Genomic DNA, 27,932 nt, shown 5'->3' on the forward strand with positions numbered 1-27,932 from the left:
TAAATCATTCTTCCTCTTAGTGATGCACAAGACAGTTTAGAGTTTGTTTATAGCAAGTGATATGTGACCTTGAAATTTCAATACCAGGTTTATAAGTCTAGAGCACAGAGTGTTGTTTAGGTTTATTGTTTGTTGCCTTTTGTAATCTTATATTAACCTTTTCTTGCCAAACTTGAGCTCATCAGCTGTTATTGAATGTTAACAAACTGAAATCCGATTAGGTAACTGTCTTTGTATTTAGTTCTATATTCTTTTCATACTTTTTTTTTTCTTTTCATACTTCTGGTCTCCTAAAGTGGAGATTTAGCATTGAAGCTTCAGAATTTAAATAGAGGAGCTTTTCAAATAAAAATACCATTCGTTAAAGACCTTCTTTTACATCTGAATTGAAATTATGGAAAGCTGCTGAATGTGACTCAGTTCAGCAAACATTTGAATTAAGAACATTGTACAGTTATGTTGTGCACCATATTAGGTATTCACGTGATATGTTAAACCATTTTCTTCTGATTTGAACTTTGTAGATTTGTACTTTGTAGTAGATGGGGGACTTGAAGTGGGTGATTTTCCAGCTTATCTGACCTGCTAACTACATCATGTGGTTCTGGGTGCAGACTTTTGTGAAATAGGCGAGGGCCCTCCTACCTTATCATCAGCAGCCTTTAGGGCTTCATATTGGTTCCAGGTCTTCAGATCTGAAGACTTAAATTCGGGTGATCCTGTTTAGAACTCCTTCATATTGCTGAGGTTCCAATGTAGTGATATCTATTATGTGGAAAGGCTCTGTAGAGTACCCTGCAAGTGAAAGTTGAAAATTTAGAAAGAATTGAAAGTTTAGTAAAAATTCTGTAAGAACAATAGTACAGTTGTCCTCCCTTATCCTTGGGGGATATGTTTCAACAGCCACCATGGATGCCTTGAAATCATGGATAGTACCAAACCCTCTATAGTAAGTAGGCTGTCTATCCATGGGTAGGTTCTACATCCATAGATTCAACCAACTGTTGACTGAAAATATTTTTAAAAGCCCCACAATAAAAAACAATACAACAATTGAAAACACAAATAAAAATAATGCAGTATAACAACTATTTGCATAGCTTTTTTTTTTCTTTTTTAAAGAGACAGGATCTTGCTCTGTCGTCCAGGCTGGAGTGCAGTGGCATGATCATAGCGCACTGTAGCCTTGAACTCCTGGACTCAAGCCATCCTCCTGCCTCACGCTCCCAAGTAACTAGGACTATAGGCACGTGCCACCACACCTGGCTAATTTTTTTATTTTTTGTAGAGACAGGGTCTTGCTGTGTTGCCCAGGGTGGTCTTGAACTTCTGGCCTCAAGCAATCCTCCTGCCCTGGTCTCCCAAAGTGCTGGATTACAGATGTGAGCCACTGCACTGGGCTATATAGCATTTACATTGTATTAGGTATTACAAGTAATCTATTACTAGAGATGATTTAAAGTTTATGGGAGTGAACAAAAAAAAGAAAAAAGCAAGTATGGGGGAGGATGTTCATAGGTTATATGCAAATACTATGCCATTTTATATGGGAGACTTGCACATCTGTGGATTTTGATATCTGCAGAGAGTTTTGGACCCAATCCCCCGTGGATACGGAGGGATGAACTATACCTACTGTTTTTCCCTCCACATATATACATATGATAAAGTTTAATTTATAAACTAGGCATAATGAGAAATTAACAATAAGAAATATTTAATAATAGAATAGAACAATTATAGCAGTATATTGTAATAAAAGTTATGTGAACTTGCTCTCTGAAAATATTTTTTTTTAAATTTTTTTTATAAATCAGCATATTATAGGGGTGCAGATGTTTAGGTTACCTATATTGCCCTTGCCCCCACCCCCCCACCGGGAGTCAGAGCTTCAAGCGTGTCCATCCCCAAGACGGTGCGCGTCGCACTCATCTCAAAATATTTTAATGTACTGTATTCTCCTATTTTCCGACTTTGGATGACCATGGGTAAAGTGAAACCTTGGATAAGGGGGGACTACTGTGCTAATTTAAATAAGCTCTTGCAGAGAGTCTGGATGCAGCTTCATATCTTCTGACTCTGGCCAATAGAAGCAAACCACATTGTCCATCATCATTTTCTTACTGCCACCTGTCTCGTATCTTTTGTCCCAGCTATCCCATTTTTGTCAGAATGGGTTGGAGAAATGGAAGAACCTCAGACTTGGAATCTGTTGAATAAACATTTGACTTACTGGTTGACTCTTAATTGCTAGCAGTATTTTACACATTTTATTTACTTTTTTGTTCTATCACGCTTTTAAGTCTTGAAATACTGAAAGTTATTTATTGCATATTGATAAAACATTCAGGAAGAAATTTTGATCTTTAATTATGATTTTTTAAAAATTAGATACTCAAGTGATTGCTACTTATTTTATATACATACTAAGCATAAACACAAAACATAACCCAAACTTTTCCAAACATTTGACTAGTGTAACATCATTTAAATGTCTGATGAATGAATTAGGTAATATTATCACAGATAATGCTGTGAACTTCTTGGGAATATGAATTGTCTGTTACCAGTTTTATATCCCTTCTTCCCAATTCCTAGTGGAGTGCTTCCTACATACTCCAGTGTGTGTCAGATGAATAAGTTATCAATGTGACTCTTAAAGTTTTTACATATTTATATATGTGTATCTGTTAAAATTTCCTTTGAATTCTTACTAAGTAGCTCAGTAATTGGAGAATAAGCTTCATTACCACAGAGCCTTATTTGATCTTTGCATATTTATGCAGTCCACTTTCCTGCTATAGAGGGATCTGTCATTCATTCCTTTGGTACTCAAAACACACGTAATAATAATAGCTAAATCCTATGTAGCACTTACTGTGGGCCAGGTACCGTTGTAAGGCTTCACATGTATTAACTTATGGAATCTTTATGACAATCCTTTGAGGTAAGGGCCATCATCTTCATTTTACAGGTGAAGAAACTAAGGCAGATAGGTTAAGTAAACTTCCCAAGGTCACACAGTAAGTGTATTAGTAATGGTATGGAGGGGAAAAACACCTAGATTCCTATAAGTTGAGAGGGATAAAGGAGGTTGAGAAGGCGTGTGTGGTCAGTGTTTGAATGCACATAGTGTACGTTTTAATTGATTCTGTATAATAAGTGAGAACATGTAAGTAACATAAATTTCTGTACTGAAACACTGTAATATAAAAGTTAATTGAGAGAGAAGGATGAGTCAGTGATCATCCTGGTAATTTGTACTCTGGATGAGTATGTGCTAATGAAATAACGCCTGTATGATTAATTCCATGATTTGGGGTTGATCTTTAGAATTCCCCTGTGGCCCTTCCCTCACCCCATAAAAGTAATATCTGACTATGTTTGACAGTCTTTGCCCCATTTATATTGCTATTCCAGTTTTGTTACTTAGATAAGGACATCAAATAAGGAGATATATTCTCCAGGTTATTTTTGTATTACTTTCATTTGAGAAGTGTTGTTCTATTTTCTAGCAGGCAAGCATTAACTCTGAATATTTTATTGCATTTCTTAACAGTACAGTGCTGTAGATACCAATCCACTTTCACTGTATATCATGCATCCATTTTGGAACACTATTGTAAAGGTAAGATAATTAATAGGCATGTACTTTTTGTTTTAGTTAAGTTTTAAATATTTTAACGTATTTTATGGAGTATGATAGATCTATCTCTCAGTTTAATAAGATTTCTAGAGAAACTACTCTTCCCTTAGTCACAGATGTTTTGGTTTACCTCATTGTTGAAATATAGTTTATACTTTATCATTTTTGTAAAATGCCTTTTAAAATTTTCTAAAGTAGATTTAATGTTATGATTGTAAAAGTTTGCTGATTATAGAGCTACTTAAAATGTAGAAGACAGAAAGAAATAAGAAATGCTAATGGAGATTATGGTTTACATTTTAATGTATATAACTCCTGCATATAATGTTTGAGATTTTGAGATTTATAGCTTTTATTGTAAAATTTATTAAATTTGTATGTTGTAGTATATATTGGATAGATATTCCTCTGCTTTAATTATTTTATAATTATTTTGAAAAATAGGTATTTCCTACTTGGCTGGCTCCCAATCTGATAACTTTTTCTGGCTTTTTGCTGGTTGTATTCAATTTTCTACTTATGGCATACTTTGATCCTGATTTTTATGCTTCAGGTAAGAATACTATTTTAATATAAAATTTAAAATGTCTGAGTAGAGAAAAATGAGATGTGGTTGGTTATTTTTTGGTTCTATTAAAATGCTTGTATTTCTAAAAAGTTTCGGATATCATGTTGGTATGTAAAATGTCAAAGTTGTATATAAAAGCTAAGTTGTGTTTTCACAGTGTTATGTTTCCATTAAGCTCTAGAAATAGAATACCAACTTGCCTATTGAATATAGATATGCTTTCTAAAAAGGCAATGAGGTTTGGCAAAGAATAATTGGATTTATGTGAAGATGGAAAATTAAGGTTGTGAAACTTTGCCTGAAAATGAATGCAAGCAGGGCCCAACATACCTGTCAGTTCCAGGAATATCCCTTCCCCTTCCCCTTTTTCAATCATGGGAGAAAATTCCCCTTTCTTCTAAAGGCAATGTGATCTTTCCCTCTGCTCAGCATCCCTACTTGCCTTTAGTGACTCCCAGTTTCCTCTGAAAATGTTCCTTAGACCTTAACTATTTATTGACAAATCCGGACCCTTATTTGGGAAGAGAGAAAGGAGATGCTTTTGGAGCCAGCATTCAGCCTGCATCCACCCTTTGCTCCAGGATCTTCTCTCAAACCTATTCCTGTCTTCACTCAGTCCCACACCCAGCTTCTGCCCCGGCCGTAGGAAAGAGTCTGGAGTGTATTTGGGCTGAAGGGGGGATAGTGGGAGACAGGATTTATTTTTTATTGCTTAGCCAGTTGATCCAGTTGAGAGGAATAGAGAGATGGAGATAGATGAGTGTTTATTGCATTCTAAGAGAATTTGTATTCCAGTAGGAATACTTACAAATGATATAGTCAGAGGGAGTCTTAGTGTTACAATTCATCTTGTTGTGGGTTCAGCAGATCCTTGTGGACTGACCTGGAGATACTAAGAACAACTGACATTGTTTTTGTAGGAAAATTTTGAGTTTCAAATACTTAGAACTTTTGATATTATAGAAATTCTGAATATTGAAGCTATACATATGCTGAACTTTATCAACTAAAACTTTTAGCCATAGCTTCTGTACATGTTATGTGGTCATTGAAGTCTTACATGCTAATTTTGAAGGATGAGAGGATCATAAAGTACCACATGAATGATAAGTAAGGTTAAATTTCATTAAGCATGATTTGGGTAATATGTTCTTTTTATATATATATATATTTTAATCCTCATGACACCCTAAAAAATGTATCTTTGTAAATAGAAATATTTTCCCTGACTACTCTAAATAAGACTAATTACTTAGTTATTAAGGGAACTAAAAATACATAAATGTTTATTTTCCCAAATCATAGAACTTGAAGGACCAGATAACCCATCTATTCCCAGTGTATTTGGGAAATAAAAGACAGGAGAGGTTAACTGATGTATTTAAGGTCACACTGCTGATTGATTGCAGAGCCAGGACTGGAACCCAGACTTCCTGGTTATCAGTTGTTTTGTCATAGGAGAAAAAGAGTGAGGTCCAGACATTTCAGAATGCTTCTGATGCCCAAATCATCCAGTTGAGGTAATCTATTTATACTCAAATCAAACGGTCTTTGTTTAGCTAATTGATAATGGTGAGAAAGCATAGAGTGAAGACTCAATACATGTTTATAGTATAATCAGAAACAAGGATTAAAAACAATCATTTTTTAAATTCTAAAAATGTATTATTTTTTATTCTAGGCACATAGGTAATTTTCAATTTGATTTTCAATTTTCAATATGATAAAAGCTCAAAATAAATGCTGACTGTTTATGAGGGGCTGAGGAGTTACTTCTTTGGTTTTGTCAGACTTTCCTGATATATATTAATATTTACCTAGTTCTACATTCAAAATATATTGTCAAGTACTTTAACCTCTAGTTAACAAATAGAAACATTTCTCATGCAGTATATGCTGTGATGAGAACTATTGTACTTATCATAATAACTAAGTACTTGTTGTACTTAGTTAAACTGTATTAAAATCTTATTTATTTTCCTTTGCAGCACCAGGTCACAAGCATGTACCTGATTGGGTTTGGATTGTAGTGGGCATCCTCAACTTTATAGCCTACACTCTAGGTAAGAAAGTGGTAAATACTCATTTTAGTCAGTGGCTAGTGAATTGGCAAGGAGAGCCACCCACTAAATTAACATTTTCTCCTATGCTTAATTCATTTTTAACTGGAGTTTATTAGTATCCTGTTAAAATTGATAAATATGTTTTTGAGTTTCTCTATGAAAAATATTGTCATTCATTGCTAGGGATTCACAGAATAAGATGGGAGTTTGCAAACTACTACTCGTGGGCCAAATCTGCCCTGTTGCCTATTTTGTAAGTAAACTTTTATTGGAACACAGCTTGTTCCTTTACATGTTGTCTGTGGTTGCTTTCCTGCAATAAAGACACAGTTGAGGATTTGCAACAGAGAGCGCATGTCCCACGCCTAAAATATTTCTCATCTGGCCCTTAACAAAAAATATTTGCCAATCTTTGGAATAAGACATCATTTTTGCTTAAGTTTGGGAAGCAGTACAAATATTTGCAGATATTTACTTGCCTGCTTGTTTGTTGTCTGTCTGTTCTAACTAGAGTGTTAAAGTTCCATGAGAGTGAGTACTGTTTTGTTCACTGCTCTATCCCAGTATGTAGAGCATTGCCTAACTCGTAGCAGGCACTCAGTAAAGAGTTTCTAAAAGCATATAAAATAGCAGACGCTGACTTCAAGTCACTTAGCTTTCTTTAGAGAAAAGTGACTTGTTCTCATAAAACCAGTATAACCTGCTACATGATTAAATGCTGGCATGGTGGATGACCAAAACTGTAAGAATTTGGAGAAGGAAGACATTGGTGAAGTCTAGAATTGGGGGAAGCTTAGTTTAAAGTTACATATTTAGGTGGAGACTTTTGTGCATTTTTGTTAAAGATGAGCAGGTTTTCAAGTGCTGCTAAAGGATTTCGTTGTGAAGGACTGCCTAGAGGAATAGAGACTTTTGATGTATTTAATACCATCCACCTGTTGTTTCAGGTCCACAATTTTCTGGCAAAAATCTTGACCTAAAATGAACTACTTGTTGCAAAACCTGTCTTGAACTAACATGAGGCGGTTTATAATCTTTATTCTACTTAGTGAGACTATTCGTGGGTTTTGCTGCAGAAATATTAATGTGTTTAATCACAGGATGCTGCCCTAAGTCCTACTGGCGGGGGCGGGGTGCGGGGTGATGTCCCTCTTGTAATATATGGTATATGCCCTCAATTACCTTTTTAAGAAAAAAAAAATCTGCAACGTATCTAGACCTCAGACTTGTGGAGCTGGAATGGTTTCAGTGAGGAAATGTATAAAACCTAATTAATAGGTAGTTCACGAATCCAATATTATAACAACTGCATAGGAGTTGCACTGAAAATAGGAAATTGTAAACCCAATGAATAACAAGAAGGCTTTTAGAAAATATTTTAGCTACTTAAGAGCAAAAATTTCCCAACCCTGTATAACAGAGATCTGTAGTATTTGGGTAGGAGTTTGGGTTTCATACGTTCATATATTCCTTCGGCAATATTTTTAAAGGTCCTCTGCCACAGACTGAGCTAGGCACTGGGGATAATTCTATGGTGAGCACAGTAGACTCAGTAATTATAGGAATTTTAATTCCTTAAATCTGACTCTTTACAAGTAGCCTAATTCTAATGCACTTAGTTAACAAAACTATTTCTTTTGAGGAGGGTGGGGATGGGGGGCGGATTTTATAATTCAGTGGGACAGGCTCTCTTTCACAGGCTTCTCTGTGTCTGCCCCTAAATGAAGGCATTCCATTGTGCTTTAGCCTTAACTCTCTTTTCTCCTCATTCCCCTGGTAATTCTGATTCTCACTTAACGTTCTTTCTTGAGATGTTTCCCATGTTTATATCTAGCCCTCTTCTAGCTTCTGAGTTGCTAGTCAAGTACCGTTGGATCAGTTGCTTAACAAGTACCATGTGGATATCCTGCCAGCACTTCAACTTCAGTATCTGAAATTGTCCTCTGCATCTTTTCCATCAGGCTTGCTGCTGCTTCTAACTTCCTTCTTTCTGTTAACACTACCACTCTCTTAGTTACCCAGACTAGAAACTTTGGAGATTGTCTTTTTCTCCTTAGGTCTCATATCTTACCTTTTCCTGCATTCTGTCATTTTCACTTCCTTAATGTCTCATTTGCCCCCAGCCTTTCATTCCGCAGCATTCCATCTCAATTTAGGCCTACTAATTAGTGTCCCTCTCTCTAGCCTGTCAGTCACACTGACTCAGGTGACTCTTCCTAAGTATTGCTTTCATTCTTGTCATTTCCCTACTCAGATATCTTTAGTGACTCCCCATACTCCTTGAAACTTTTAAACTGGCTCACACCTCCTTTCTAGCCTTTTTATGTACTGCTCTCTTCACATACTAGTTTCTAGCCAAGCCCAACTACTTGGGATTTTCCGAACATGCCTTGTGCTTTTCCATCTCAGTGTTTTTTGCTGATAGCACTCCCTCCTCCTGAAAGAGTATGCTCTTTTATCTCTTACCTACTGAAATCCAGCTCACTCTTTATGTTCCCTCTCACCTTTCATCTTGTCTGAAAAGGCATTCTAGATTACCTTGGGCTGAAGAGAACCCTTCCCTTTCTGCACTCTTCTATGGTTTGTGACATACCGTACTTTTAATTATCATGTCTTGTCCCTTTCTCAATTGTAAACAGTTTGAGGGCACAAACTTAGTTTATTCTAAGATTCTTGCAATCTTTTTAGCACCAAGAATAGTACATTGCACAAATATAAATTCTTATATTTGCTTGTGCACCTAGTATGTACATTTTCCGAAAGCACTTAAAATTGTGGAGGAGGCAGTAGAAGTGTAAAGAAGTGACTATAGGCTGGGTGCAGTGGCTCCTACCTGTAATCCCAACACTTTGGGAGCTGAGGCGGGAGGATTGCTTGGGGCCAGGAGTTTGAGACCAGTCTGGGCAACATAGCGAGACCCTGTCTCTACCAAAAAAAAAAAAAAAAGAAGTGACTATAATTTCAAACAGGATGAAATAGCTGTTATGACTGAAGTACTTTTGGATCCTAGAGCCAGAAAAGTTAGATAAATTGTAATGACTAGCTATTGAATGTTCTCTGAAGGCTTCAGAATTTGTGGCTACTGGACAACCCAATTGTTTAGCAGATTTGGAGGTATTGAGTCCAGCTAGAATGCTCCCTAAACTTGACACCATTCAGTGTGATATAACATATTTTGATTTTAAGATTAAACTTTAAGAAATGAAACATTTTTTTTTCTGAAATCTTTGAATTATAGGAATTAAAGATGGCTGGTAGCTATACTTAACATTCCTGTGATATGCTGGTTTGTTTTAGTTTTTCTACCAGTTTATTAAAGAAGACATTTTCCATACTGATACACATATTGAACTTTTCCTGTGGTATATGTTTTTGTTGCAGATGGTGTGGATGGAAAGCAAGCTCGTAGAACCAATTCCAGCACTCCCTTAGGGGAACTTTTTGACCATGGCCTGGATAGTTGGTCATGTGTTTACTTTGTTGTAACTGTGTATTCCATCTTTGGACGAGGATCAACTGGTGTCAGTGTTTTTGTTCTTTATCTATTGCTATGGGTAGTTTTGTTTTCTTTCATCCTTTCCCACTGGGAAAAGTATAACACAGGGATTCTTTTCCTGCCATGGGGATATGACATTAGCCAGGTGGTAAGTATGTGTTCTCCCTTAAATTTTCAATATTGCCATAATATTTTTGGAAAATTTTGTCATTCCTTCTTTACTGCCATCATGCTTTTTTGATTAGAACTTATGTGTGCTTTAAAAATTTTTATTTTATTTTATTTTTACTTACGGAAAATTTCAAACATATAAAAAAAGTAGAGAGAATAGTATAATGAATCTTTATGTACCCATTACTTAGCCTTAGCAATTAGCAACATGTGGCCAGTTTTAGTTTCATGTATATGTTTTAAAGGAAATTCCTTATGTGATGAATATTCTGCTTATATATCTCTAAATGATAACGACTTCTTTTAAAAAAGTAATCATAATGCCATTATTATGCAAAAATTTAACAATTTCTTAATGTTATTAAATATTCACTTGAACTGTTGGTTTTATAAAGAAAGATGTGCACGTTTAATTAAATTGTTGGCTTTTCGTCTTCATTGCCAACTTTTCAGTGAGTAGAGAGATTTCTATTCTCTTACTTTAATAGGCTTGCTATTAACTGTCCCTACCTTCACATTCCAGCTTTTTGTGTTGCCATTTTGTCCATTTGCACCTAAGCCTCCAGGAAAGAAACCAGAAGTTGGAGTGTGTTTGTTGAGGGAAGTGGTGGGGTGTGCAAATTGAATTATCATATGACTTAACCAATTTATGAGGTGCCTTTGAAGTGCTCCATGCATTGTCTATAAGTTATTTTATAGCATCGTTGACTAAAAAAACATATTTTTAAAGTAAGAAGACTTGCCACATACCAAATTTAAGCACACTTCTTGCTTTTACTAAAGCTATTTGACTAGACTTAATGCTGATCTTTCCAGCTGTTAATGCTTCTGTATGCTTTTGTCTGCATTTTCCTTTCAGACTATTTCTTTTGTCTACATAGTGACTGCGGTTGTGGGAGTTGAGGCCTGGTATGAACCTTTCCTGTTTAATTTCTTATATAGAGACCTATTCACTACAATGATTATTGGTAAGAAGCTCCATGTTGAAGCCTGTTTTAACCATCACTTTGTTATCAAAAGTCAGTGTTTGACTATAACAAGCAACAGCAACCCACGCCAACCTCCAGAACAATCCTCTAACCCTGTTGGAGTTCAACTTAATTTTGTTTTTTTGTTCAGCACCAAGCTGATTTCTAATCGGAGGGAAATAACCAGAATAGATCACAAAAACCTGGTAAAGTAACTATTCATAGATTAATCTAGACTGTATTGGAGGATCTGCATTTAGGTGGACATTTGGTATAGATTTCATGTTTATCTCAAAGTTGGAGATTATTAGTATTTGTGAATACAATAGATGGAATATAGACATTATTTTATAATATATCTACTCCAAAAATTAAACCTATATTCCCCTCAGATACCCTCTGAATGCTAGTTAAAGGTTTTGGTAATGTTTCCCTTTTGATTTTAGCCAAAGGGGATATCTGTAGGATAATTGACAGAGTGCAGGAGAGTGTTATTGGTATGGAAGGAGGCAAAGAAGAGTCTGGGTGGTTATTTTGAGGCACCATGAGTGGCCCTGTGGACCTTTGTAGAAGTAAAAAGGCATAGATGTGGACTATGCCCTGGTCCCTTATCTAAAAAATAACCATATTTCTTTCTATTGGTGAACGTTGGTAATGGAATGGGAATGAGATAAGGCTTAGAAGCTGTTCAGAAGAGTTGGGCTTTCAAGAGTTGGGCCTTTTTCTGTGTCTCTGGACTGCACATATTTTAGGAGCTACCTTGTGATCTACCAAATGTTCATATTATGGTACCTGTATAAACTGTTATTTCTTTACCTTGAAAAGGCTATTTTTCTGTTCCTACTATGTAGCACATCTTTTGATTTAAGCAGCTTGTCCTATGGCAGGTTTGCTGCATTTAACATTTAAGTGTTAAATTTAAAGATAGGATAGGATCCTCTGACACATGAGACATATTTTTCATTGTTGAGTAGGTACTTTAACAGGCACATACTTTTCTTTATAACTTATAAATTTATCTGAATTCTTCTTTTGGAGATAAAACAAAAGCCCACATTTCTATACAAATAGATCAACTCTTTCCTGGTACTAAATTTGAGCAGATACAAATAGATAAAAGGATCTTAGGGCTTAAGCCATTTAGTTTCTGCTGGTAAAATATATGGTGCTGGGGTGATGGGGTTGGACTAGAGCCTCAATGTGCAGTGAAGGATGATACAAAGTTGGTAGTAGGTGGAGTGGCTTCTGTCTGCTATTATGTAAGGTTGTCATCAACAGACAGGCTACCAAGCTAGAAAGCAGGATTCCCCCTTTTTTCCCCTTCTTTTTGTTGTGAAAAAAAAAAATGTGACCATCTATATTCTTTGTAATATTTCTACTTTTATGTAATAAATCCCTATATACCATTACCCACTTCAACAGTTTTCGATACCATTGCCAATCTTGTTTGAAATGCGCCACTACTCTCTAACCCGTGGGTTATTTTATAATATACAGTCTATTATACTTACCCATATATTTGCCATTCTACTACACTTTATTCCTTTCTGTATATCTGAATTACCGTACAGTCTTCTTTCACAGAAGTCTGAAGGACTTCCTTTAGGATTTTTTGCAGTAGGATTTTTTGCAGACCTGGTATCAATACATTCTCTGTTTTTACTTATGTGAATATATATTGATTTTGCCTTAATTTTTTCTTTCAGCATTTTGAATATATCATTCTAATGTCCTCTGGCATCCATTGTTTCTGAATCAGCTCATATATCATTGTCACTCTCTATGTGATGGGTTATTTTTCTCTTGTTTTGAGATTCTCTCTTTATCTTTGGCTTTCAGAAGTTTGACTATGATGTACCTAAGTGTAGTTTTCTTTGTATTTGTCTTCTTGGTATTTATTGAGCTTGTTGAGTCTGTTGGATATGTAAGTTAATATTTTTGACTAAATGTGAGAAATTTTCAGCCAGTTTATCTTGCATTTCTCTTATTATGAATAAACTTTTCTAGTGTTAAGAGCTATTTGTATTTCTTTTTCTGTGTATTGAATGTATCTCAAGCTCATGTTTTTCTATAGAGTTGGCTATTTCCTTTATTTTTAGAAGCTCTTCACATATTAGGTATAGTAATCCTTTGCTTTGGTATGGATTACAATTTTTTCCCTATTGTACATCTTTTTAACTTTTCTGAAGGTACTTTTTGTCTTGGTGGCTTAAATGAAGTTCCTATTTAATAAGTAAGCTGGAAATGTGAGGAACCAGAATATGTTTATGACCATGTTATCCTTGGATTGTATCTCATCCCACTTGATCCTTTTTGATGAATTCTGCTCTGATTTTTCTATAACTGTTAGGTTTCCTATATTATGAAGTCTGGGCCTTCAGTTAGGGCAATGCAAAAAGCATGTCTGCATTTGTATGGGTCCTATCACTGTTATGTACTTGAACTATAGAGTTTCATAGATAAATATTTAAAAATTAAGTACTCTTTACAGATAGTACATTAAATACTGTTTAGAGAAGAAAAAGAAGATGAGGCCGGGCTTGGTAGCTCATACCTGTAATCCCAGCACTTTGGGAGGCCAAGGTGGGAGGATTGCTTGAGGCCAGGAGTTCTAGACCAGCCTCGGCAACATAGCAAGACTCCGTCTCTACAAAAATTTGTAAAAATTGGCTGAGCATGGTGTCATGTGCCTATAGTCCTAGCTACTCGGTAGGCTGAGGTGGGAGGATCTCTTGAGCTCAAGAAAGAAAGATACAGAAGATGCAGTCTTTATCTTTGGCAACCTATATAGATTGCAGGCTTACTGTACTTAAGATGAAGCTATTTCAAGATTTTCTAAACTAAAATTATACTTGCTAGCAAACCTTTTGGTAGATTGTCTCAGTCTATTTCCAACCCCTCAGAGCAACAAGTAATTCTGGGTTGGTTAATTTGGCCTTGGTTCCCCTCCAGTGCTTCCCAGCTTGACATGGAGTAAGCTGCCAAAAATTTCTGAGGACATTGAGGATGTCAGCTTGTGTTCTTCTTTTCCCTCTAAAATCTTATTTGTTCCAGTTGGGTTTAGAAATAGCAGAGTAATTCATTTTTCAAGATAAGATTTCTGTTGGGTTCCGGTCTTCTGTCTTTAGCCAAAATGTCTTAGGAATTGTTTTGAAGGAATGTTTTCTACCTTTGATTCTTAAGATTGTAGCTGCATTGACCTTCAAGCCAAGTAGAGTCACCGGGAATCTGGAGTAAATAAACTAGAGCTAATATGTTGCATTACAATGAAATATCCAAATGAAGTGTCCAGAAAGTTGCCAGATGTATCAATTTGGAGTTTGAAAGAGAGAGGGATTAAGAATTTACATCTCTATAGATGGTAGAATCAGAGAATTTTGAAGATACAAGTGACACTAGAAAATCATTTAACTCTTCCTCATTGTACAACTGGACTATGAAGCTCAGAGAGATTGTTGGATTTGCCCAAGAGTACATAACTAGATATTAGAGTTAAATGCTATAAGCTTGTAGTTGAGCTCTAAGAGATTTTCTGAGGGAGAGTATAAGCACAGTGGAATGCCCAATTAGGAATATGCAGGAGGTAGAATTGCCAATAAAGGACACAAAATGAAATGATTAGATGGCTAGCAGGAACACTGGGAGAATGGGATCATAAAGGTGAAGGGAGGAGAGAATTACAATTCGTGGATAGTCAACTAAGTCATTTTACTTAGAAGTCAGGAATGAGGAAGGATACTGAGTCTGGTCATTAGGAAAGCGTGGTAAATTTCAGGAGTATAAGTTAGCAGAGTGAGGGGCAGAATGAATTAAAGAGTGTGAAGAAATTGAAGGCAACAGAAAAGTTTGGCAAATGAGAGAACATAGAGTAAGATAGTAGGTAGGGCAGCAGAATCAATGGTTGGGTTTCTTGGGAAGGCTGTCCTTGTTTTTAGGTTTGAGGGGAAAGAACCACTGTGCTCATGGGGTTAGGGAAGGGAATTGAAAATGTTAGGGAGGTAGAAATAAGTATAAATGGGAAGCAATAGGATCTGTTAATCATCCCCACTTCCAGTAGCTCGCACTTACTGTGCAACTTACCATACACAACACCTACTGTTCCAGTTGTCTTAACATGTCATAACTCATTTAATTATCAAAACTCTGGAGTTGGTACTATTATTTCTATTTTATAAATGAGGAAACTGAGGCACTGAAAGGCTGAGTTGTCTAAAGTCACATAACCAGTTGGTGGTACAACTGAAATTGAAGCCCAGACTGGCTCCATGAGTCTGTCCTCTGAATCACCAAATTGTACTGCTACTTTTCCAGCTGTAAATGTTGTTTAGAAATGTATTACATTTTATTACAGAAGTAAACTTGAACCTGAAAATTATGGGGTCTAAAAGTATTGTGTATTTTGTGGGGATTTGATTATATAATAATCACTCTTGAATAAGTCATAATAATTTAAATATTCTTCCCTTTAGGTTGTGCATTATGTGTGACTCTTCCAATGAGTTTGTTAAACTTTTTCAGGTAAATATTTTTTTTTTGAATGGGCAAGAAATATGAAAATATTTAGAAATTGTTATTTAGCTGAATTTAAGGATCTATTTCCCTTTTCCAGTCAGGACATTTTGAAAAGGTCATGAAACCTATATTTTGAATCTAGAATGAGGTTAGGATAATTTAAGGTATCAGTGATGGCTAATGTAGTCAATTCAAACAGCACAAAACTACTAATTCTTTTGTTAAGTTTTGGGCTCACCAGTCTTCAAATTTGTCTCTTTTGTTAGTGAATGTATTCACCAGGAGGGGATATATCCCTGTTGAATACTGATACATTTACACTCTGTTTTATAAATTGATTATCTGTAAGTTTAATTAGCAGGATCATAGAATAAAATTTCTGAATGTGTGTAATTGAGGACCAAACTGGACCTGTGTAGACTCTTCTCAAATAGCACTTAGAATAGAAGTTCCTGCCTGGGTTGGGGGGAGAAGGAAGTTACCCAGGTGGAGTTTTATCCCTCTGATCTATGCACTTCCCGACCTTTGCTCTGCCACACTGAATTTACTTATTGTGTTCAGAATATATTTTGCTGTTTCCATCCTCAATAATTTTGCTGCCGCTCTTCCTCTGCTACTGTTTTCTCTAGTCAGAAAACTTTCTTGTACTTCCCACTTTATCCTTTAGTGCTCAGATCTGTCTGGCAGAATCTTATTTATGTTAAGCCAACCTCTATGAATTTTCCTTATTTATGGCAGCTGACAGTCATTTATAGAAGCCATAAAATTTACAGTGCTGAAGGCTGTAGAAATTACTTGAGTCATTTCCTCCTTATTTTATAACCATGATTTTCTGATTGAGCAGCATATTGCCCAAGGTCATGTGATCAATGGCAGAACCAGAACTGGAATTTGGGGCTCTGTTCACATACCTCCTGTGTGCTCAGAGACACAAAGATGTGGTATGGGGAGTCCCACTTAAGTCTTTTATGTGAATTACATCTCACTCCAAGTTCTCTATCACTTTGTATCAAAGTAGCACTGTGAGGAACTCTTCTAGTATTTCTTGTTCATCTTATTTCCCTTATTAGGTTAGAACAAAGATCAAGTTTTATTTATCTTTATATTCTTAACACAACAGTGGATAGTTTGGTTTAAAGAGAACAAAATGGGATTAGAAGCCAGAAGAATTCAGTTCTAATCTTGGCCCTACCACTTGGTAGCAAGTTATGTAAATTTAAATTTAAATTCTCTTAGTCTCGCTTACCCTGTCCATAAAATGGGGTTAACAAGGTTGGTTCTGTCTATGCCATAAGATTATTGTGAGTATAAAGTAAGAGAATAAATTTTGAAAGTGCTTTGGAAACACAAAGTGCTATACAAGTTTTATATGTAATAATGTTCTTTGTATTACTTGATTTGTTTTTCAGAAGCTATAAAAATAACACCTTGAAACACAAGTCAGTCTATGAAGCTATGATTCCCTTCTTTTCTCCATGTTTGCTATTCATTTTGTCTACAGCATGGATCCTCTGGTCGCCTTCAGATATTTTAGAGATCCATCCTAGAGTATTTTACTTTATGGTTGGAACAGCCTTTGCCAACATCACAGTAAGATTTTTTTTTCTTTTAAAAATCATAATATATAAGGAATATATGACGGAATTAGATAATTTGAAAAATCTTATATAGTATTAGAATAAGCAGATTTTAATTTAAAGATAACTTACATTAGAAATTTGAAAGGATAATTAATAACCTCAAAGACAGAACATGCTGAAAATTATTTTGCTCTTTGAAACCAGTAGGATTTGTGGAGACTGCAATAGTATTTCGGAACTGTGGCATACTTAAATTTTTTGTTTTGGTTGCCTGCTGAAGAATTGTTGAATAATTTATAGATTCCCTTCAGACTATAAATATTATTAACAGTATGGCTGAAATGGCTACAGACCTAATGATTAGTTTAGGAAACTTGAAGGGGATTTTTGAGAGAGAGAAAACACATTTTTTTTTTTTTTTTTTTTGCGACAGAGCCTTGCTCTGTTGCTCTGGCTAGAGTGCAGTGGCGTCATCATAGCCCACTGCAACCTCAAACTCCTGGGCTCAAGCGATCCTCCTGTCTCAACCTCCAAGTAGCTGAGACTATAGGTGTGCACCACCACGCCCGGCTAATTTTTCTACTTTTAGTAGAGAGGGGGTCTTGCTCTTGCCCAGGCTGGTCTCGAACTCGAGCTCAAGCAATCCTTCTGCCTTGGCCTCCCAGAGGGCTAGGATTACAGGTGTGAGACACTGCACCTGGCCCACACACTTTTTTTAATTAGCTGATTTTTAAATTAAGAACATGGAGTAAAAAACTGTATAATAAATACAACGTATTTTAAAAAAATCCCATTCCATGCTATGGCCCAGCAAGAGCACAGATGGAGGAAAGGTTAGGTGTTGAGAAAAGACCCTGATGGTCCTGCCGGCCAGAAGGCCTGTGCTCTAGCTCAGGCTGGTTCTTGTAAGTTTTTGTTTTGTGACTTAGCCACTGAGCTTATGTTTCCTTGTCTGTAATATTTGTTTAATATCCCAAGTCCTACTGATTTTATAGGGATTAAAGAGCTGAAAACACTAATGCAGTGTATAAAAATATCTCTGAAAGAATAAAACTATATTTGAATAAGGTCTTGAAAATTAAGGGAACCAAAAAGTTTTGAGAAGTTAATTATGTTAATATGACTGAATTGGAGGTAGTACTTCCTTATCATTGCCATAAAGACATTTAGTTGTGTGGGAGGCTGTTTTGAATTTTTTTTTTCACATATCATAGGATCTTAAAATTGGGAGAAATTTCTTTTATCCAAATTGTTACCCAGTGGAAGAATGGCTTCTGTAGCATCCTTATTAAATTATCTTCCAGCCTCTTCTGACACGTCTGAGGGCCTGTGGATTTGGAGGTGAGAGCAGGGCCTGGTTGGGCCCCTGAGCAGTTGAGAACTACTGAACCTAGATAATGTGAATGTGTTGGCTCAAGTACTTGAATGCTTTCTAAATGTTGAAATGACTGGTTTTGGAAGTGTTTTGCTAATTAAACTTTTCTTTCTTTTTTATACTAACTTCAAGTGTCAGCTGATTGTTTGCCAAATGAGCAGTACCCGGTGCCCAACTTTGAATTGGTTGCTGGTTCCTCTCTTCTTGGTTGTTTTGGTGGTAAACTCAGGAATAGCCTCTTCCATTGAGAATGGTCTCCTGTATACATTAGCAGCTGCTTTCACTGTGGCCCACGTCCATTATGGAGTACGAGTGGTGAGTAATCTAGAGCAAAATTGGTTCCATTTGGTTCTTATAAATAGTGGAAAGGAGGCAGTGGAAAATTTCAAAAGAAAATTACTTATTATACTAGCTGTAGAATTTTGGGATATTCTCTAAATTTTGGACAGTATCCAAGTTTGTAATTTCAGTTACTCTTTCTCTAATGAATATGTTATAGTAACTACAAATTATTTTAAAGCTGGATAATTATTATGAAGAATTAGTTTTTATTAAGTGGGTACATATGTAAGCTATTTTTTTGGTAAGTAGAATTGTAAACTGTTTTGTGCTTTTAATTATATGGGACCAGATAATCCTATTTGTTGATTATCTATTTCTTCACTTGCTTCTTTAGCTTTAGGGGTATTTTTATTGCTCATTAACATAATTTGGAAAGAAACCAAAACTAGTTTTGTAGTATTTCTTCCCTCCCCCTGCCCAATTCTATGAACAGTTGTGGTAAGGGAGGTTAGAATTTCAGACTAAAGGAAGGCTTTTGCATCATTTGAGGTTTACTTCTTCTATGTTATTCCTGAGCCCTCATCAGCAGAAATATAAATAAGGGGAAATACAGAAGAAAATGGATTTAAGAAGTATTTTTCAAACCTTAATATTCTCTTCTAAAATAGGAGGCTAGTTTCAGAATGAATGGGTGAATATAAATATAATGACATGAAATCAGAGCCATGTGGTATATTTTCTTATTCCTCCTACTTTTATCATTCTTTTCTAATTATCTTACGTATTTTAGCATGGTCTTATGATTTTTTTAAATTGCTGCACACTGTCCCACCAGGGAGATTACTTAATTACCCTATTTACTTAATCACAACCCAGTTATAATGTTGGCATGAACAATCTGGAATAATATTTTGTTCTTTCACTTGTTTTATTTTCTGAGGATAATTTCATAGTAATAGGGTATTCATATTTTTATGGCTCTTAAAAAAAACTTCTATTTGGTATGCTTGTTTTGAAACATCCCACTGCAAAGCATATCACAGTAGGGTTTGGAAGGAACCCTGTTCTGAATCAGTTCGAGAAACAAAATGTCTTCACTTCTGTATTATTGTACATATTTTTAAAATGGGGGGAACAGCTGTCATGCTTGATAACAACTTTATACCTTGCATATGTTGCTAAATTTAAGCTTTCTTCCTTTAGTGTTTCTCCCCTCATTTGTTAGAACAAAATAGATGAAATTTTATAGACAAAAAACTGTGATGAATCTGGTAAATTGTGACATATGACAATCATTTTTTAAAAATTTGTGCAAATTTAACATTTATATGCTTTATGTCAACACTCTTGGACCCTTATCCTGATATTTTAGCAATCATATGTAGAACACAGTTACCTATGTCTTTTGTAGTTTTTAAAATTTATTATACCCTTTCGGAAGGATATCTTTAGAAAACCTTATGTATATCATCAAACCAAACCAAAATACATTTTTCTTTAAATTACAAAGGTAGTATGTTTTCATTGTTAAAAATCTGGGAAACAAATACAAACTAACTGAAAAAACTATAGGAGCATCTTTTTTGTTTGTCTTTGTGCTCTTTTACTGCTCTACAACTTCTGACCAGAAAGTAAAACTTGCTAGGCCACACAAAGCATTCACTCGAACTATTGAAATACAAATAATAATAAGTATCAAGTAAATGACATGTACTCACTGGCATGTAACTAAGCTCATGCCTCCCCCTGAGGGATACCCTAACTACTAAGTTCTCTCCAGATTCACAGATCTAGTTTTATACTTTTTTTTTCTGAGGCAAAGGCTCCCTCTCTTGCCTGAGCTAGAGTGCAGTAGCATCATTGCAGCTCACTGCAACGTCAAACTCCTGGGCTCAATCAATCGATCCTCTTGCCTCAGCCTCCCGAGTAGCTGGGACTGCAGGTGTGCGATACCTTGCCTGGCTGAGTTTTCTATTTTTTGTAGAGGTGGAGTCTTGTTATGTTGCTCAGGCTGGTCTCAAACTCCTGGTCTCAAGCGATTCGCTAGCCTTGGCCTCCCAGGGTGCTAGGATCATAGGCGTGAGCCACAGTGCCTGGCATTTTATACTATTTCAACAAGATTAGGAATGATGACCTAGAAATGTTTTAACAAGCTGAATATCAAGTCTAACCATAAATATAATTATTTGATCTAGATGTTATAAGTCAACTAATCCGATAATTTTTCAGTAGATTTGGATGTGAATTTGTATGGACTAGACTCTAGAGAGCTCTGGAGAGACTAGATTTTGGAGTTAGGCAGGCCCAGGTTCAAGTCTTAACTCTCCTAGGTAGTTCTAGTACTCCTGATTCGCTGTCTAGCTCTGTAACTATCCTAATCCAGAAAAACGTCTTCAATATTTCTGATAATTTTTGCTGTGTCAGTAAATTGTTTCTCTAGGAGGCAAATTCTGTGTGCTTTTAAAAAATAATAGGTACATATTTGTTATTGTCTCATGTTTTGGTTTTCGATAGGTAAAGCAGCTAAGCAACCATTTTCAGATTTACCCCTTCTCATTGAAGAAACCAAACTCAGATTGACTAGGAATGGAAGAAAAGAATATTGGCCTGTAATCTACAGAAAGAAGTACTGTAAATATAGATGCTTGTAAATATTTCATCCATCACCATTGAACTAAACCGACCTGCTTGACAGACATGAGATCTTAGTATGTGCGGTACTTGGACAGCAGGAAGGACATGTATGATCTGGACTTGTGGAATTTTAGACCTACTAACTTCCAGCTTACTTTATTTTATTTTTTTATAAAACCATGTGACATTTTGGTTAAGCATAATGTACATTAGACCAGCAAAATGTTCCTAGTGATTTTAGCATCATGAATTCATAATGTTTTGGTTCATGCAGAGTTAAAGATGCTTTGTTTTTATTTTTAAAACTGCAAAATTGGTTTAGGAACATGATAACACTCAGAAAACCATAATATGTTTTCCTATTTGGTACTTTGTAATAGTAGGAGTACCAGTAGCCCAAATACAGGGAAAAGATAAAAATCAAGTCACCTTCGGCAAGAGATGCCAGTGATTACCGAACAATATACAGTTGCCAAATACTGGTTTCTCTTTCCCATGAAAATGCCTTTTGTCCTTACATGCTAAGAGAGCTAATATATATTTAGATTCTCTAGTATTCTGGCTCTTTGTTATAGAACAGATCTTGATAAATGGTTTAATTTTCTTTTAAAGAGAAATATTCTATTGAGACTTAGTAGAGAATGAGTTATAATTATAGCTCACCCATTGGAGTGGTTCATTGTTTAAATGTGGCATTTACCCCCCTCAGCTGCAGGTTGCTGAGATATGGTGCCTGTGAGCTATGATTGTAAGAGTGCATGTGATAGTCCCAAACTTACGGTAGTTACTTGTGAGGAATGCAGATAAAAGTATATTATAAGAGAAATTTAAATTGGTGTTAGGAATCTCATGAATTTCACTATGACCAAAATTAGTTTTCTGATTCAATTTATCTGTCAGTCTTTCCTTCCTTTTTCTCTTTTTGGGGGTTGGGATACTGTGTTTTTTACTTCATACAGGATGTAGCAGAGAGAAATGATCTCTTCCCCAGCTTGCCCATTTCCCCACTTGAAGAAAACTTATGCCTTACTGAGTACATACTCCCTTTAATATGACTTGGAGTAATTTCTGAGGTTTACTGACAAACATAAAAATCCCTTTAACTGTAATAGTGTTGATTTATAAATCAGTCTTTTCATGATGTGGACGTTTTCTTCTATTTCTTTTTGACTTTGTCTTCATTTAATTTGATGGTAGTAAAATTTACTTGCTGATTTTCTTTTATTTTTCACTGAATGAAGTTTGTGCTTGAATGAAGAGTGTATCTTAAAACCTTTTTTTTGGACAGGTTGCACTTGGATAAAATAGGCACCACTGTGTTGATATGTAATTAAATTCATAACCATTATTTATCTATGAATGTGACCATTGTTAAATTTAGTGTATTCCTTTGTTGAATTTCAGTCTGCTGCTTTGTAAAAAACAAAAAAAAATAACTATAATTGATATTTCATTTTTAAAAAAATTTGTAAATTCTAATCATTGTCATTCAGGTTATTAGAAATGAGTCAAAGAGCTAGCTCTTAGTTGTATACTCATTTTTTTAAAATTGTAGAGATCGAGATATATTTGGTGACTTTCTCTGAGATAAAAATGAACACTGAAAATAGGTGTGAAATTGATGCAGGAAAATGTGAAGAGTGTTTTTATGTTTGTTAATAAATTGCCATCATGGAGGTCAGAGAATGAACCAAGTAAGTGACAGTAACTCTATTTTTTGTATACCTTGTTCTGTGTGAGTTGTAAAATTGAACTGGCTAAAGTGTTAATTTGGGGTGGGGAAACAGCTTTGTTTTAAAGTTTCTAAGCTAATTATTTTACAGTTTTATTGACTTCGTACACAAGAATGAGATTAATCTGTATTATATAAGAAAAGAACTGATAAATATTTATAAAATAACAAATTTGGATCACAAGCTTTCTTCACCTTGTATAGTATAGTAAAAAATACCTTTTACTTTTGGCATTAGGGTCATGTCCTATAATTTGGGGGCTTTTTTACTTCTAAATTTCTGCCCTCCTTTTGTTGCATATTGTTTTGTGCCTATACTTTATGACATATTTCCCTCTGGTGGTAAAGAATTATGCCATAGTCATTTTTATTGACATTGTTAGATAAAAGACAGGTGGCCATCAACAAGGGAAAAGTGAAACTGAGCAATTAACTGTTCAGAATACTGTGGGCTTGCGAATCTGTGGTGTACTGCTGGCTCGCTCTTTAGTCTGGCATCTTGAAAGTGCATCTTGAAAGCCCCCATTTGTTGTATAGGCATATAGGAACTGAAGCAAGACTTAATTACGAAAAGCTCTGTGTATTTATGTCATGCCAATTACTATAACATTCTCAAAGTATAAATGGTATTTCAGGCTTATGTATGATATTTTGGGTGAGTTCACACCCCAGCCTTTCTCCTCAGCATACACTGAGCTGCCTTTGGGGGAGCAGTGCTGTGGTCAGGAGCATACATGCATGTTTTCTGTGCTTTCTGAATAGGGTGCCTTAGCCAGGCCAGAGGTTTGCATTGTGTTTTCGCTGACCAAAGTTACATACACCTGTGAGGAGTGTCTTGTTTCAGGTTATGTTATGAAAAACTTCCTTTCTGACTTGTCAGAAAATAATTCCTCTATTTTTGAATGGGGGGGATGAGATAGAAAAATTTAACAGTACCTAGCTAGAGTATGCTAATGCTGCCTTTTGTGATCCTTTAATAATATTCATGATCTTAATGTGATGCAGTTTGAAATTGCCACAATTTAAAGTGTCATTCTTCTACAAGTAGGTAATAGATGCGGTTTATTGGTTTTAGCCTTAAGGGTAACAGAGTGCATAACTTCCAAATAAAAACGAAATATTCTTCCTTGGCATCTTAATATCATGATTAAAATACTTCTAATTCTAATTTTGAAAAGAAAGCTAAATGCTGATTGTGGTCTAGGATGTTGTAATACTAATACCAACATGTCATTTATTCTAATATAACGGTTTTGGGGAGAAGGGGAGCGTATGTCTAGAGTTATCCAAATTCTAAGTAGATACCAAAAGAGTATTGATTATGGCCTGAAGCCTGGGCACTATGGGAATATACAAGGGAAAATGCAGGCATAGCATCCACTTTAAAGGGACGAAGGGACCACCTTAATATCCTGTGAATTTGAAAGTTTCCTGATGGTTCAGTTTTCAAAGAACTATTTTATCCTGTGGTCAGTCCAAAAGAATTTGGAATGTACCTTGCTTTCCAAAACAGACTTTGACTCTATGACCTATGGAGAATAAAAAGATAATCTGAAGACATTTGAGTCAAAGGCTATTTTTCCCCTTTATGATTTAATTAGAAGCCTATTTGTAATTGTTTCTATTTGTTCTTCACCTGAGTTTCCTCTTAAATAGCCACCATCCAGGACAGGGACAGCCCACTCAGATGTTGCTCTGTTTGCCCCTAGAGATCTTGCCACAGTCACGTCTCCTGGATTGCCTTAGATCTCTTGGCTAGTGAAGAACTGGGAACGTGCCAGAGGGAAAAAAGTAAACTTGATGGGCTGGCACTTTTGACCTTGGGTTCCCCAAAAAGCCAAAAACAGATACAGAGATCTTTGGTTGTGTTGATGTCTGTGTTCATAATGGCCTTATCTTGACCTCAGTTCTGGATTTCATTAAGCGCTCTCTAGGAAATTTGTGAAGTCAGACCAGAATTGTCTTTGTCCCATGAGGAGTCTTTGTAAGGCAGCATGCCCTTTCTTGAACACCCTGTGGGTGAGTAACCTTACTAAGTTAGCTGCCAGTATAGAACCTTCCAGGAAGAATTCTAACTAGTATGCTACATTCGAAGCACTTTGACATGTACTTTTAAAGTGGCAGTTTTAACAGTAAAATGATGTTAAATTAATCACTGTGAAACTTAAAAGTGTGATGCTCTGACCATCTTAGGAAGCTTGAGCAAATTTCTGATTTTCCTTTATTAATTATGTAAAACCCATGTGATTTGCATATTTTAGTTTTTATCTTTGACAGTGGTACAGATGACTGACATATTGACAGGCAATTACTTTAGGGTATATGATAAATCATGGTTGTCTAACTTTTCCAGAGAAAATGGTGATACCCTTCTTCTTTGCATGGAGCCGTGAGAATTGGGTTTGTTGGCTAATTCATTTCCACTGTTTCTACAATGCAAATAAGTGTAACCTTTTTGACCTGCATGCTAGTAATATGCTTTGCTCTTTAATAAATAAATATGCGAGAGATAGTAGTCTAGCTGGGTTTTTTTTTTTTGTTTTGTTTTTAAGCATGGATCTGCTCTTTATATGGACAGATCTTAAATGAGTTAATATTTAGGGTAGCAAAAGTTTTGCCATTTGTAGCTCTCTCACAGGTAGCCTGAGTTGACAGGGTTGTGTTGCATTTGGTCAGAAAGGCCAGGTTCTCACAATTTGAATGTGCTACATGGACTGATTTTAGAATATTTGAATAAGGGCTTGTCTCTCTAGGTCATTCCATTTGGACACAACAGAAAAATTGATTGTTCTGGTCTGCCACAGACCATTCATTGTCTTACTCTTTACAGAATCATTCTTAGAAAGCCAGGCTAAATCACAGTAGAGCTGATTTTAAAGCATACACATTGGATCATGGCCATAGAATACATCATGGAGTACATCAAAATTAGAGACAGAGTGCTTGCTTTGGCAGCACATATACTAAAATTGAAATTAGAGACAGTATTGACGACACAAGGAGTGGCTAAATGCTGTGGATGTCTTATGTCTCTTTGGCTAAGATCTTCTCTTGAGCAGTTTCTATGGGTAACGAAATTAGAATTGATGTTGGGTTTTTATGAAAACATACACATGAATTCACATTCACCATGAATTCTAGATTCTGATATTCTTGATGAGTACTTTTTAATATCTAAACAGTAAGTTCTTGACCTGAAACATGTTTAGTACTTGATATTACTAACCAGGTTACTGAAGGAGCCTGTTTTAATTTTACAAGATCTGTGAATGCTGCATTATATAAATCTGTTTCAATTACTGTTATCATTCAGTATCAGACTTTGAGTTTAATAACTACAAATTGAGACTATTCAGAATATTAACATTTTTTGTAGGTTATTTTGTTTAGATAACTTAACCTTATTAGAGCAACCATTCAGGAGATAAAGACCCAACTAAGTATAATGATTTGCTCATTTCAAGGTGCGCCAAGAAAGCAGAATTCAGTACTGAACTCCAAATTTCAATTTTTCTTAAAACTAGCTTATTCTCTGGGTAAAGGCGCAGGCAATGAATAATTGCCAAAGTGTAAACTCCTTGCTGCCTGCCTTTCCCCCTCCCTACCATCTAACATAATACATTAAATTTGTAGCCAGTTGTAGAAAGGGAAATGGATACTTCTCTGAGTAAGGTTTCATGCCCTGTGACTAAAAATAGGTGGCAGGAATCATGGCCATATCAATTATTGAGTTGTTTAGCTTGGTCTTGTTGCAGTTGGCTCTCTGTAGAGTTCTGAAACAAGAGGACAATGTCATTCCTTCTCAGGTACCTAGAAACAACACCACTTGAGCAACTGGAATATGTTCACTACAAGTAGAATATATTAAAAGAGGAAGATGAAAGCATAAAATGTTCTTTTTCCTTTTCAAGTAGTTTAATTGAACATATTAGTAACTGGTCTGTCTAGGACTTGCTGTGTTCATAATAAATAATGTAGCATTTATTTTATCTGGGTATGTGTGCTATGTGTGTATATACATATTTACTATGTGCACATATTCCCTGCATATTGTATGTATGATATTGTCGTATATACGTGCAGTCTGCTCTTGATTATCAGCAAAGTGGGCAGCCCTCATGAGAGTTTCTTCATGTGGGCTTAATCTGCATGTGGCCCACAACCCTGAAGCCTCTTCCTGGTCTGGAGCCACATTCTTTCTTTCTTCCAGTTCATCTTAGTCCTCGAGAGAAGCCCTATAAATATGTCACTTTTCCATTTTCATTTAACCAGGGATTATGTGAGCCAGAAAGACAGTTTTTGAGAACCCTCCACTGGGGTTAAGGCTTCTGGGTCTGCCTGAGGAGGGGTCGCATTTCTGGCCAGAGGGCGGCTCTGGGAGCAATTGTGCCCATGGGCTTGATGGGGGAGAACTCTAACTCTTGCAGAAAGGGAGCTTCACAACTTGCTTAAATTACTTAGCTGGAATGTTGTGAAGTCTCAGATAATTTAATATACAAATAGAGTATGACACTGCATTTCAGTGTTGTTTTTGCATTATCCATATCACTGTTCCCTGTTGCTAACCCAGATAATCAAGACCTGACTGTTCCTTGTCACTGGATTCTGGAAGCCTTGCCCTTTCAACTGGATTTATGTTTATTTCTGCTGCTGTGAAACCCAAAAGTAATGCAGTAGGTTTTAATTTAAAATTGTTTAATTCTATTATTGATAAGTATTTATTGTAATAAAAGTAAAAGAGTAAATAATTTTTAAATCCTTTTAATTGTTTTCAGATTGTCTTCTTTGTTTTTCATTGGTAGGTGTAAAAGGGGAGGAAATTACGAGGAGAAAAATAATGTCCAGCCACTTGTCTCAGAAAATCCCTGATTGTTTTAGAGCGAAACATGAAAAAGGTTTTTGTTG

The 27,932-nt window shown here is 35.8% G+C and overlaps 1 protein-coding gene across 2 annotated transcripts in view; it reads left to right on the forward strand.

The window, feature by feature from the left end:
- Positions 1 to 27,788, forward strand: part of SELENOI (selenoprotein I) — a 40,029-nt gene extending 12,241 nt beyond the window's left edge. Inside the window, exons 2-10 of one of the 2 annotated variants that reach the window (XM_045549204.1) lie at positions 3,560 to 3,628; positions 4,091 to 4,199; positions 6,203 to 6,277; positions 9,659 to 9,921; positions 10,804 to 10,912; positions 15,382 to 15,430; positions 16,834 to 17,014; positions 18,512 to 18,694; positions 21,176 to 27,788. In XM_045549204.1, coding sequence (XP_045405160.1) covers positions 3,560 to 3,628; positions 4,091 to 4,199; positions 6,203 to 6,277; positions 9,659 to 9,921; positions 10,804 to 10,912; positions 15,382 to 15,430; positions 16,834 to 17,014; positions 18,512 to 18,694; positions 21,176 to 21,274 — 1,137 coding nt within the window. In that variant the 3' untranslated portion in view covers positions 21,275 to 27,788. Of the gene's footprint in view, positions 1 to 3,559; positions 3,629 to 4,090; positions 4,200 to 6,202; positions 6,278 to 9,658; positions 9,922 to 10,803; positions 10,913 to 15,381; positions 15,431 to 16,833; positions 17,015 to 18,511; positions 18,695 to 21,175 lie in introns of those variants that run through there. The other variant, XM_045549205.1, reaches the window with a different exon arrangement.
- The last annotated feature ends 144 nt before the right edge of the window (positions 27,789 to 27,932 follow it).

This window comes from Lemur catta, chromosome 4 (assembly GCF_020740605.2).
Source record: "Lemur catta isolate mLemCat1 chromosome 4, mLemCat1.pri, whole genome shotgun sequence".
In the NCBI taxonomy this organism is placed as follows: Eukaryota; Metazoa; Chordata; class Mammalia; order Primates; family Lemuridae; genus Lemur; species Lemur catta.